Source organism: Melanostigma gelatinosum (assembly GCF_949748355.1).
Source record: "Melanostigma gelatinosum genome assembly, chromosome: 6".
NCBI lineage: Eukaryota > Metazoa > Chordata > Actinopteri > Perciformes > Zoarcidae > Melanostigma > Melanostigma gelatinosum.
This window is the reverse complement of record NC_136639.1, coordinates 6,841,118-6,853,667: the sequence shown is the minus strand read 5'-3', so window position 1 is coordinate 6,853,667 and position 12,550 is coordinate 6,841,118. Positions and strand designations below refer to the sequence as shown.

Sequence of the window (12,550 nt, the reverse complement as noted above, 5' to 3'; positions counted from 1 at the left end):
GTTAGCACTGAGCTCACAAAGTCCAGCTAAGACCCTTAGCGTGCCCTAAAAAAATCCCAAACCCATATGATTTAGGTGAGATCACAGCTCATCCTTCGCCACAACCAGCAGGCCATTTTGTTGTTGCGACTAGTGGTATCCAGAAGGCAACTGAGATTGAACTCTCTCCATTCAATATGAACTTTTCCATAATGAAAAGACGAATCCCTAAAGCCGTTAACCAACTCAAACCAACTGTACGACGTCTCTAAATCCCCAATAAGAGACTGTGACGATCCCAGTAACGCATGTAGGCTTCATGCTTTCTTTCTCTTTATTCCCCAGAGAAGACACATACAATGACAACTATTCTCTGGCTTCAGGGTTTTAATGAATTCAAAAAAAGTTGACAGAAGCACGTTGTTTTGTGTGGAAGAGTAGCTCTTTGTGTGTTTTCCTCTTTGTTAGTTTTCTCTCAAGCATATGATTTAAATGGACGTGTAGCATGCTTTATGAACTGCATGTTAAAAAAACGACAATGAGATACTCTCAGAGGGCACAAAAAGTAGATGACAAACATGCATTTTAGAGCATGTGCGTCGTTGTTGCCATGTGCTCGAGCCAAAACGTAATTCTGGTCCAGGAAAGGGGGCGTGGCGCTCTCCCTCTCTTTGCTGGAATGCTTTCATAACATAGCCCTACTCCGATTCAGTCATCTCACTGAGCTGTCGTGCACGTGCACGTGTGTGACGTGGGGGTGTGTATGCCTCGCTCTCTGTCTCTCCACGCCCCCCATCTTTCATCCCAGTCCTCCCATAGGTTCGATGCAAAGGTAACAGAGAGACCGGGGGCTCGATAAAGATCCACTTTGTCGTCGCGGTCTCTCTGCTTTTTACATTTTTTCGGTCTCTCTTGTTTTCACCCGCACGCACCAAAATGCCCAGCAAGAGAAAGAAGAACCAGCGTCGCATGAGGAGGGTGGTAAGTGGTGGCAGGCGTACTTTCTTCACTAAGTTTTTATTCTCATCACGATAAAATCCAAAATTGTATTGATTGGAAAATTATCTCAAATCAGTTAGTGGCAGCGTTCCTCTCGAAACATGTTGACGAAAATGGACTTTTGTAGACTAATGTTTTCGAATTTAGTAGTTATTTTAATTCTGCCTTCTTTATTATTGTTGTTAACCCCCCAAAATACCGCTGAATATATTGCTGGTACGTAGAAACGCGTGTTTTGGACCTGTGATCAAATTGAGTGGCAAACTTGCACATCGAAATATCAAGAGAAAAGTGAGAGACGTTTTCTTTTCACGATGTTGTTGCGTTTCTGGAGACGCTCTGAACTCCGAGTGGCGCTCCCATCTTTGTGCGTAAAATCTCGCTCAGACTGAAGGCTGCGCCACAAATATACAAAACAGATTTAATCGAAATCCCTTTCGGTAGCCCGACACTTCAGGCGCTTCTGGCTCCGCAATAAGGTTCTAGAGAAAAGGAGAATTGTACACGTCTTGTCTTTACACTCGAGCGCCACGTGCGCTCCCAGAGCGCTCTGGATAGAATAGAATAGAATAGAAATGTACTTTATTCATCCCCAAGGGGAAATTTGTCTGTGGCAGCAGCAAACAGGGTTACACAATAAAATAAAATATTGGGTATGGAAAATGCACACTATATACAATATAATAAAATAACAGAGCAGGACCTATTCAATTTAAGAAACAAAGTAATACAAATGCACAGTATATACACTGAATAGAATTCTATTAAATGAACTCAGTAGGAAAAATAAAATAAACAAAACAGAATGGTAAATGATGGGATGGGTATTGCAGGTTATTATATTCCGGTGGGTTATTGTTATTAAACATAAATCGTTTTATATTATACGGTTATAACATCTATTGTGTTAAAAAAAAATCTGTTTGCGAGCATGAAGAAGCCCCCCCCCCCAGCTCCCATGCACACAGTACACACTGTACAGTACATACAGCACTTCACCTGATGAAGATACACTGCTATACATAATATCAATAATGATAATTCACATTGTGCCAAAGCAGCAGGCCTATGGCATAACAAATGACAAATCTGACTCCGAACCCCCTCCCCACTCCTCTGAGGTGACTGCCTGCAGACTTTTTACTTCTGAACATCAAAGAGAAGGAGCGATGTTCTCTGCCTTCTCTTCCAATGAAAATTATAGTTTGCGTCTAATTTCACCTTTAGAAACTATATGCTCACTTGAGGCCTATCCTCAGACACTGAAGACTTCTAGGTATGTGTGTATGAGTTTGTGGCCTTCATACTCAGCCCCTCCCCCCCCCCCCTTCTTTAAAACCTCTCTCTGGCACCGCACAACTGTATTTGGTAGTGTGTTGACGAGAGGAATGTCTCGCATTAGATTTGCCAGAATGGAGTCTGCACAATCTCCCTGATTCGCTCAGAGTCAGTCGGTGACACTCGGATCAAAGCCCCTGAAGTCACTTATAACTCGACGTTATCACCAACTCCAGCGATATCAGAGCACAGGAAGGGAAGTAGCAGCCTCAAGATGTACAGCTGAATGCTCCCCTCACACACCTCTTTGTATGTAAGCATATCAAGTGGCCGGGCATAGACAAAGCCTGAGAAACCCAATTAACAACCTTGATTGATTTAAAGCTATACATCACTCAGTTAGTGAGGTTTGGGGCAAGCGATTTGAGGGCGAAGATAAAGGAGGGGTTGTTTTGACGGTGGCTAGCTGGACAGTCACAGACCTAGGCACAAACTGGCTGCCACTCTAACAAAAGCATTTTCGGGGAGTGATTGTAACGTGATTATAACGTGATTATAACGTGATTAGGCCCACTGTCTGGCCTGCGGGGCACCCATCAGGGCTGCTGACTCGCACGGTTTCCATCCCCGCTTCACCAGACCTGTCAGGATGGCTCTGATTCAACTAATTAGCCCCCATTATCTAACTAGCTTTGCTGGGCCTACTCACATTTACCCGGCCCCTCCCTGTAGCGGTGCGGACTCCTAAAATCTCTATTGAAGCCCGAGGGGGTTTTGTCCGGAGCCGAAAAAACATGTCGGATGGCATGCCTGGTATTCATGCAGACAGAAATGTGCTAGAATGGCCCGCTGACTGACTATAACACCAGTATCTGAACACGACGAGGGCCTCTGGAGCATTCACACCCCGAAACTCCCATTTGCTTCAGTTTCTTAACCTTTTCGTAAATTTGGTATCAGTGTTTAACACTCTTTGACATACAAATGTCAAGTTACCCTAAACATATTAAATTGTATAAATATCATGTAAAATACCAATTGAATGCATGAAAACCTTTCCCACTGTTATGACAAGACGATATTCATTAACCCAAATGTTTTTGTGTGTTTTCCCTCTTGCAGCAGGCCCAGAGGAGAACCCTTGAAGAGCAGCATGCAAACAACCCACCAGCCAAGGCGAGTCCTGGGATTGCAGTTAGTGCGCCCCCTGCAGCACTCTTAAAGAAAGCAGCCAAAACTCCAGCACCTGTAAAGATGCCAGTGGCAGTTCCGATTGTTGTTCCCACTGTGAAGATCCCCATCGTTAAACCAGAACCAGTTGTGAAAGAGCCGGTCTCGGTGCCTGTCGCAGAGCCTGTCCCGGTCCCGGTGCCTGTGGAGGAGCCGGTCTCGGTGCCTGTCCCGGTCCCGGTGCCTGTGGAGGAGCCGGTCTCGGTGCCTGTCCCGGTCCCGGTGCCTGTGGAGGAGCCGGTCTCGGTGCCTGTCGCAGAGCCCATCGCAATTGAGGTAGCGGTGCCAGAGACGGAGGCTGTGCTGTTGGAACAGACTCCAGCAGAGGTCGAGGTTGAAGTCCCAGCCCCGGTCGCTGAAGAACCACCAGTTGTTGAGGCTACACCTGCAGAGCCCCCCATAGTTGAAGCCGCGATAGTGCAAGAGGCTGAACCTATCATTCCTGAACCAGAACCAGTGACGGCGGTAAGAACTGCTTTGTATCATACACATGCAGACATTTCACTATTTATTTATTTCTTCCCATAGTCAGTAAAAATCTTTCTTTAACTTGTCGTAGCAGTAAAACTTCCAAACTAACTAACCAATAAGTACCTGAACCACCCTCATTAGAAAAGGTCTATATATTTGCTGTATGTTCAGGTTATGGAGCTACTTTTTCAGTGATTATTAAATGGATTTTTTCTTTGGATATCTTTTTGGATATTAAAATAGAAAGAGCTGTCGGCACATCAACGTCAGTCTGGCTTCTTCCTGCATTAACCTACGAATGTCCAGCAACACGAGCGCTCAGTGCGCATGCGCAAGTCCCTGTAGTGTTGGGCAACAAAACCGCTCCATTCGGTTTTAGTAAACGCAGCTCTCTGTGTGACTCTACTGCGCATGACGGCGTTAAAGGGAGCAATCCACCATCAACATGCAATATATAATGTTGTTGTACATTACAATGACCAGAAATTTCGAATTTTGCATGCCATCTAAAATGACCAATATTCATACGCTGTGGCTGTTTAGATGCTGTAAGCTCGCGTAGTATGTGCTGTGGCTTTGTTCTGTGAGAAGGGAGGGGGTGGGGGTTGGAAGACAGAGGGTACAACACGTTCCATTTAGCGAAGAGGTGGAAAGCGGAGCCAGTTCAGCAGTCATTATCACCTACATTAGAACATGGCTGTGTCACGAAGCATGCCTTTATTATTAGAAATGTGCCGGGGTTTTAAAATAGGCTGGTTGGATACGATTGATGGGGAGTTTGGTTCTCTAAAATCTAGTAATTTATAGTGACGTTCCTTTTTATTATTGTGCTGCAAGAAAAGTGGTCCAAATTTGATCTGCTACTTCTGATGTGACCCGTTTTTTGTTATGTTTGGCCTCAATGAAGTTGGTTTGAGATTTAAAGTCATGGAAGTTACTGAGTAAGATGCAAAAGCTTGGCGTCTGTCTTCTGTATTTAGAGGAATGCATGGTGTTTGGCTATTTCTTTGCACAAACTCCATATCGTTACTGTACACAACTTTGTAACATAAGTTATACCACGAAACAATTTCCCAACACCTTTTTTTTTTAACCCTCAAACTCTATACATTTTCTTTTCGCAAGACTGTTGCTTCATGCAGCCAACATGCACAGCTTGCACAGCCTGTTGCACAGGTTTGGTGTAAGAGGAGACAGGAAGTGTCATTAGCCCCGGTGGCCATTTGCGCCAACTCGGTGTTACACTGTCCTCCAGTAATACTTGGGTCATCTCATTCGCTTTGCATGTACATTATGGTTAGTTGTAGGTTTGGATTGTCTACCCACTCAGCAATAAAAGACCAATAAAGAGGTTTCTGTTGGAGGTGGACAGCCCATTTTATACTTGAGCTATGGCAGTATCCACCCCTCCTCCCCTTTGTCCCTCCCTCCCCTCCCCTCCCCTCCCACCTCACCACCCGTCCCCCCTTAGCTTCTCCTCTTGCCTCGCTTCGTCTCTGCTCCCTCACTGCTTGCAGATGTGCCAGATTCAGTTCAGATGCTCACAAACACTCGTGCACTTTAGCGAAACTGAACATTAGTCGATGCTGGTGCTATAAATTACAAACGCATACAGTAGCAGTTTTGATGTATGGGGCAAGCAATGTTTTACTTGCTCTGTTTTAATGAGCTTTTCTCAATCTTGACTTCATGACACTTTGCTCACAGACGCCTTATACACTTGTGGCCCCAGTACTGCAAGAAAGTGTTCAGTCAGTGACACCGCGTGTCAGGCTATAGAGTTGGTCACCGTTAGAAGAGTTGGGCAATAGTTGATAGAATCAGAGCGGGCATACATGGGGCTTGTATTCAGCTGGCTTTGGGACCAAAGAGAGCCGGCCCCTCCAGTTCTGGCTGTCATTACGGAGACTCAGGTGAGTTTAAACCCACCAACAGAACCGAGTGCGTTGCATTTTTCTGTGGCCTGAGGCGCCAGATGCGGCTACTGGTGAGACTGAACATTTTGTACCAGTCGGCCCTACCCCCTTCAGTCCCTCACTCCCTCATCACTCTTCCTTCCCTCCCACCACTTGTTCCTCTCTGTCTCCCCTTTCAATACTCCCCCCCCCCTCTTCTGGCCTCCCTCTTTCACTTCTTGTCTTTGCCACCCTACTTCCCTCCTATGTGGCCTATGGGCCCCTAATTAACTCGTCTTCCCAGCACATGCGCACACACAGTTTTGTCCTTGTTTCTTATCATTTGGTCTTTGTTGGGAGGAGACGGGACGGGGGAAGTTGGGACATTGATCACCTGTTGGTGTATGTGTAGTTGTGCGGTTTAGCCTTTTTCTATTTGGTATTTGTCTGGTGAAGGTTTCAGTTTGCTCACAATTATGCAAATTACAGCACGTTTTAAAAATGATTGATGAGCATGTTTTTTATTTCTCACATTTGAGAAATCTGTAGGTGACAAAGATGTGCGGAGTGATACTTTTGACGTTTTCAGACATGGTTGAAAAAATGATCACCTTGTGGCAAAGCACGTGGGGACAGCCACCCCTCCTCCCACCAGTGTCCGCACATGGAGGAGCCCTCCCCTCATTTCCTTCCAACTTTTTATGTGTTTGTCTTCTGGTCTCTATAGGGCTTTGTTAGCTTAACGGTACACTTTTGCAAAGAGAACAGTCAAAACGCTCATTTTGTTTTGCTTTGCATCTATTTGAGGACTCCTCTTATGCAAAGTGTTTGACCATTTATTTTTTTCTATATTTGTAGTCCAGGTACACCGTGTCCTCTGTGGTAAAATGGTCTGTATAAAAGGTGGCTGTTTCTAGATCGGCTTTGGTTTGAGCTGGATTTGTTTCTTAGTAGGACTGTTGAGGCAGGATCTGTGTGCAGATCAGTTTGGTACAAAGTGTTCTGGGACTGGGGTAGACTGGGGGTGTGTGTGTTCGCTTTATGTGTGTGATTTCCTGTCGAGCAAAGGAAGGCCTATAGTCCCCCTCCTCCTCTCCCCTATACCGTCCCTCCCAGGCTATAACTGGAGTTTATATTTGCTCATCTCAACGATGCGCACATTTTTGCCCACTTGGCTTTGGTTCAGAAGTTAATAAAATCCTGGAGAAGAGAATTGCTCACCTCCCAGTAGTGCAGAGAAAGAGGTGGAGATGGTCAAGTAACTTGAGCGTAACAACAAGCGTTTCAACTGTCTTCTGTGAGAGTTTTCACTCTGTTCTAACGACTGTAGATAAATGGACTTGGTGATGTTGCAGTAGCAGCCATTGTGCACCAGACCTGTCCTACATTGAAGACAGGCTGGTACAAGACAGTGTAAATAATTCACTGTTGGTCTATAAAGATTTGCATTATTCATGCCCTGCTCCCTGTTCGTGCCACTATGGCTCAACACACTTGGGTGCACAGTGGGGGCCGCCAGTGGCCATTTAGGTTACTGCCAACTGTTACAGAACAAATCGATAGGAAAATCGCCCTGGCAGAGAAAAATTAGGAAAATATGGGTGCCTTCTGTCATTAACTGGACATGTGTGTATTTCTATAGAAGTAATAATAGTAACGTCGCATTTTGTGAAGTAAAAAAAGATAATAAAAGATGTTGTAGTTAGAGTTGTGTAGGCATTTTGAGGAAGGTAGTTTAATGAGGTATATATATATATATATTTTTTTTTTTTCTTCGAAGCTGGCTTTTAGAGAAGGGGCGAGAGATGGGCGTACTTTCTTCCCAATATGCAACTGGTTGTAACATTCCTGTAGGATGTATGCATGTTCCTCCCCCTAAACCCGAAACTCAAATTACACTCTCACCCAAGTCCTTCCCTAAAAAGAGTGAAGTATAACTGTTCTGTTGACTTCTGAAGTAAGTTCTTTTTTTTGTTTCCCTTTCATAGGCCATACCCCCAGCTGAGGCTCCAGTAGCAGCCCCTGTTGAGATCGAGGTAAAAACAGCCCCCCCCCCCCAACACACACACACACACACACATGCACACACACGTACACGCACACACATTTCTAGTGAGACCTGTTTTGGTTATTGGAAACACGTTTTACAGAGACACGTTTCACACATAGGGTCGTGTTTCATTTTCCTGGACAGATAAGATTCGCTACTGACTGCATGTTGAGGTGTCCTTTAGTAAGACACTGAACCCCACGTTGCTTCTTGGTTGCTGCTTAGTAAGGGTTAAATGCAGAGTTGTACTTGAGCCTATGTTCAGAAGTTTCTTCTTTTTTTTTGAGGCCATTTAAGCTAAGCATGCAGCCCCTTCATACAACACAATGCAGTGCATTCATCCAGTACAGAAAACACAACTGCCTTTAACACATTTCAGTGCATGTGGTTTCATATGTCAAACAAAAACAGTTCTGCAGAAGATGCCATACATTACACCAGAGTAACTCAGAGTTTCCACTCATGTTTTATAAGTTCCTAGGAGCAGTACCTGGACAGGAGACAACTCCTTCAATAGAAAAGTGTTTCTATGACTTAAGCTTCACACCTTATAAATAACAGCCACACTTTTCATAGGGCTCATTCTCTTGTACAACACAGCACTCTGATCGCAGTCAGGCTCGCCTTCTCCAGATGTTTTCAGGGAAAGAGAAAAACAAAAAACAACTTGTTTTCACTCATTAATAACATAAATGACTGTATTGATGCTCATCACTGGCCAAAAAAATAACGAAACAACCTAAAATTGCAGTTAATAAAGCTGTTGCAATTGCTGTGAAAGTTGCAATTCAGCAACAACTCCTCAGAAACCCAGGCGAGCATAATCGGTTAGATTTGACCATTGAAGATTACTTAAGGCTGTAGGTTATATTCAGTGCAGAAAATCTCCATTGTTTGTTGTTAAGCCTGTTAAACGGCCGTTGTCTTGTTGCTTTTATGTTCATGTGTCCATCCATCGACCAATGCATCCATTTCCTTCAGTGTGTTTTTCTATTTCTCCTTCTCCAGATTCAGACAGAGGAGAATATAATCAAAACCACAGAGACTGAACAGGTACTACTGATCTTCTTTATGACAGCAAGGATTCAAATTCCACTTTAGACTCCATCGTGCATGGGAGGTTATCATTTTGTCCAAATTATATTCTTGCCCAGGAGGAAAAACCTTGTTGATCAATTATATGGACGAAGTGTTGCCCATTTGATCCCCTGTTGCATGTTGCATGGTGTTTCAATGTGTGCCGCCGTGTTGATTTTGCATGTGCAGACGTATGGTGTCTGCGAGCCAGAGACCGTTGAGACCGAGGTGGCTATCACAGAGGATATCGCCACACCAGAGCCCGTAACTGAAACGACTGAAGAACCAGCGGCTGAAGCACCGACACGTGACCAAGTTCCTGCTGAGGAAGTGGTTACAGAAACACTGGTGGAATCAGTGGAGGCGGTTGTTGCAGAGATACCTGAGCCAGAACCGGAGACTGAAGCTGTCGCCAGTCCTGCAGCCCCAGCTGAGGATGAAGATGATGAAGCTGAAATAGAAGTCCTCGCTGAGCCTGTTGCTGTCACAGAGGTGCCACGTTGACACAAATTACTTTCCTCGTCTCGCAAACCCTTTTTCTTCTCTTTTATCTGCCACGAACAAAATGCAGAAGTGCATTTTGACTTCCGTCGTTTTTACATTTCTAGTGTGTGATGGTGTGTTGCATGTGTGTTGCATGTGGTTCAAACAGTTGTGGTTGTGTGAACGTTTCTCATCCTTAATAATCTGTAGTATTGCTGTAAATCCTTTCCAAAAGATCTTTTCACTGGTTAGGTTTTCAAGCGGCTTCTTCAACGGCTACATCTGTTTTCTGGCTCGGTTCTTCATTAATACAATTTCTTTCAAACTTAACAGCAAAGACGAATGACATACTGTTTCCTGCTATTTCTTATTACAGGATGCTCCTGCCCCATGTGTGGAAATCCCAGTGGTGAGTAGTTTTTCTGAGAGGCATTTCTTGCTCGAGGCTTTGTTTTGGAGTTTTTGATGAACAAGTTTTCTTTTGTGTAAATATTAATACAGAAGTAGAAATTTGGAATTTCTGCTGAATATTGACATGGCGGTATCTGTTGTGTCCGCAGGTGCCAGACACCGTCCCCGAGGCTCCGATAGAAGAGGCTGAAGCCCTCGTAACTGAAGTCAAAGAGGTAAAACCTAAACACTCAAACTATTTGATTCCACATGTTATATGACCACTTTTTGGGAGACTGCATTCTAGATGGTGATCACCCTGAAGTCGGAAGTTTATGGGTTATGCTGTAAAAAAAATGTGCAAACTGTAATTTGTCACAATTAGGATCTCTTATACGTATTTCATTGGATACTAATTCAACATCCCTATCTTAAATATGTGACATTGTTGCAAACACACTCTGCTTTAAACAATTTAAAATAACTAGAGGCTTCAGTTGCCCTTTTTCTCCGGGGATGCTTGCTAATTAATTCCCCTCATTCAATTAAGTCTCTGTCATGTGTGCGTGTGTGTGTGTTGGTATGTTGAAAATCCTAAAATGATCTTATCTTCTTCTCTACATCTCTCCACACAGAGCTTTGCTGACACCGTGGTTGATGACTTTGTCACAGAATCTCTCTCAGCAGCAGATGTCGCCATTGCAGAGTCTGCTGCTGTCCAGCCGGTAAGAACCGCAGACAGGAATTAATCATTAGTTGCTGCAATTGTTACGAATATTAAGCAAACATCTTTCAAGAAAATTGACATTTCATATAAACTGCCTCTATGATCAGAGTAGTTTCCTGGTAAAACGGCAAAGCTAACATGAGCTGTTGCTCCAGATGTTATTGCCATGTTTATTGCATATTATCCAGTTGTGAAACTTTTGTGTTGAGCTTTTTTAACAGGCACCTCTCTCTGCTTGCTATATCTAGGAAATTGTGGAAGTGAGTAACACCGAATCAGAATCTATGGACGTGATGCCCGTTGCTGAGCCCGTTGCTGAGCCCGTTGCTGAGCCCGTTGCTGAGCCCGTTGCTGAGCCCGTTGCTGAGCCCGTTGCTGAGCCCGTTGCTGAGCCCGTTGCTGAGCCCGTTGCTGAGCCCGTTGCTGAGCCCGTTGCTGAGCCCGTTGCTGAGCCCGTTGCTGCCCCTGCAGAGGAAATGGTCATTGTGAGTTACTGTATACAGACAGCATTAGTTAAAAATAAACAAACGCATGATATTAAACCATTATATGAAAATATTGTGAAAGTCTTCCTGTGTTACTTACTTCATTCATTCTGATTATCCAAAGAGTATGTGGGGCGTTCTAACCACCTGTCTCTCCCCTCTTTTCCTTTCCAGGACACCAGTGCTGAGCAGATATGTTTGGAGGTGCTGTCAGAAGAGCCTAAGATAGAAATCTGCCACCTACCATGTCAGATGCAGCTCGCTGTGGAGTCTGTGCAACTCAGCTCAATTGTAAGAGGCACGCTTAAATAGAAACGTCACTGTTGCTGTCATACATCAGATGTTTGTCTGTCAATGTTGGGAATTCCCAGCGCACTAACTTCGTCTGATGTCTGTTTTGCTGCTCAGGAGTTGCCCGTGGAGGCGTCGCTGAATGGACACATTGCTCCAGAGGTCTCCATTGAGGGCTAGATTCACATCATACAACTCGGAAGATCTTTTTTGTCTTTGTAAGTTTCTCGCAATATTGAATTATCCCATAGATTTGATCAAATTTCTTCATTTTGTTTTTCTCTGACCTTCTGCCAAATCCTTTTCTTTTTTTAAATTCAGTTTAAACTACTTCCAGCAGCCAATAACCAGGCCTATGTCTTCTTCGTGTCTTTCAGATTCCCCTTTGGCCATTTGGAGGACTCAAAGCTTTACAGCTGATCTTGTTAATTTTTTAGGGCTTATGCATGGAAATCTAAAAAGGTCATCCACACTTTGAAGTGCCTTTCTGGCCCCGGTTCCTGTCTGAACACCAAACCAGATGCCAAAACCCCGCTGCATTCAAGGCAGCAGAACGGGCTGTTGTCACAAGTGTGCAGTAATGTTAACCAACACATTGTGGCTACTTTTTTTTTAAGATCTGTATTCTTCCCCAAAAACGCTTACAGTGAATTTGCATTAAGAGTGGCAGCAGACGTCCTCGAGAGATGGAGATTCCAAAAACAAGGTAAATGGCAGCGCCTGATATTTCTGTTCATCTCTCCAGTACTTCGGCTTCAACACTGCATACTCAATGCAGGTGAAGACTGTAGTGTCCATGAATGTGGCTGTAGTTGTACTTGGGCCTATGTTCATATGGTGGGAGGGACTTCTTGTTTTTTTCACATTTTAAAGGCTCTTTTAACCCTCAAAGACACTCTCACAAACTTCTACATTGCCACCATTTATGTCCCGTTCTCTGTCCCCCAGTTCTCCTCTCTGCCTCAACTAAGTGCCAATGCTAAGATTAGTGTGATGCTAGAGTTTTAGGTTTTATGGCCACTGGAACGTGGCAGTCTGAGGGGATGAGCTAAGGTAATTTTGGTTTTTTTCCTACACTTTTTTTCATTCATTTTGTATAGACCATATAATGTGCTACAGTCTTGTGTTCAACATCTGTGCTCTGGAGGGGAAATGTAATGTGATCTAGTGAAAAGGATTACTGTTAACTGATGTT

The 12,550-nt window shown here is 44.1% G+C and overlaps 1 protein-coding gene across 2 annotated transcripts; it reads left to right on the top strand.

Moving 5' to 3' along the window:
* Positions 1 to 899: 899 nt before the first annotated feature.
* On the top strand, positions 900 to 12,548 carry LOC306778862 (uncharacterized protein). 2 transcript variants are annotated; one of them, XM_079270580.1, is made up of 12 exons: positions 900 to 960; positions 3,379 to 3,951; positions 7,841 to 7,888; positions 8,911 to 8,955; positions 9,169 to 9,471; positions 9,839 to 9,871; positions 10,023 to 10,088; positions 10,488 to 10,577; positions 10,828 to 11,064; positions 11,239 to 11,355; positions 11,473 to 11,573; positions 11,733 to 12,548. In XM_079270580.1, exons 1-11 carry the CDS (start codon positions 916 to 918, stop codon positions 11,533 to 11,535), a joined length of 1,620 nt encoding a protein of 539 aa, XP_079126706.1. In that variant the 5' UTR covers positions 900 to 915; the 3' UTR covers positions 11,536 to 11,573; positions 11,733 to 12,548. The 2 variants fall into 2 exon arrangements, with proteins under 2 accessions (XP_079126706.1, XP_079126707.1); XM_079270581.1 differs by lacking the exon at positions 9,169 to 9,471.
* Positions 12,549 to 12,550: the final 2 nt, after the last annotated feature.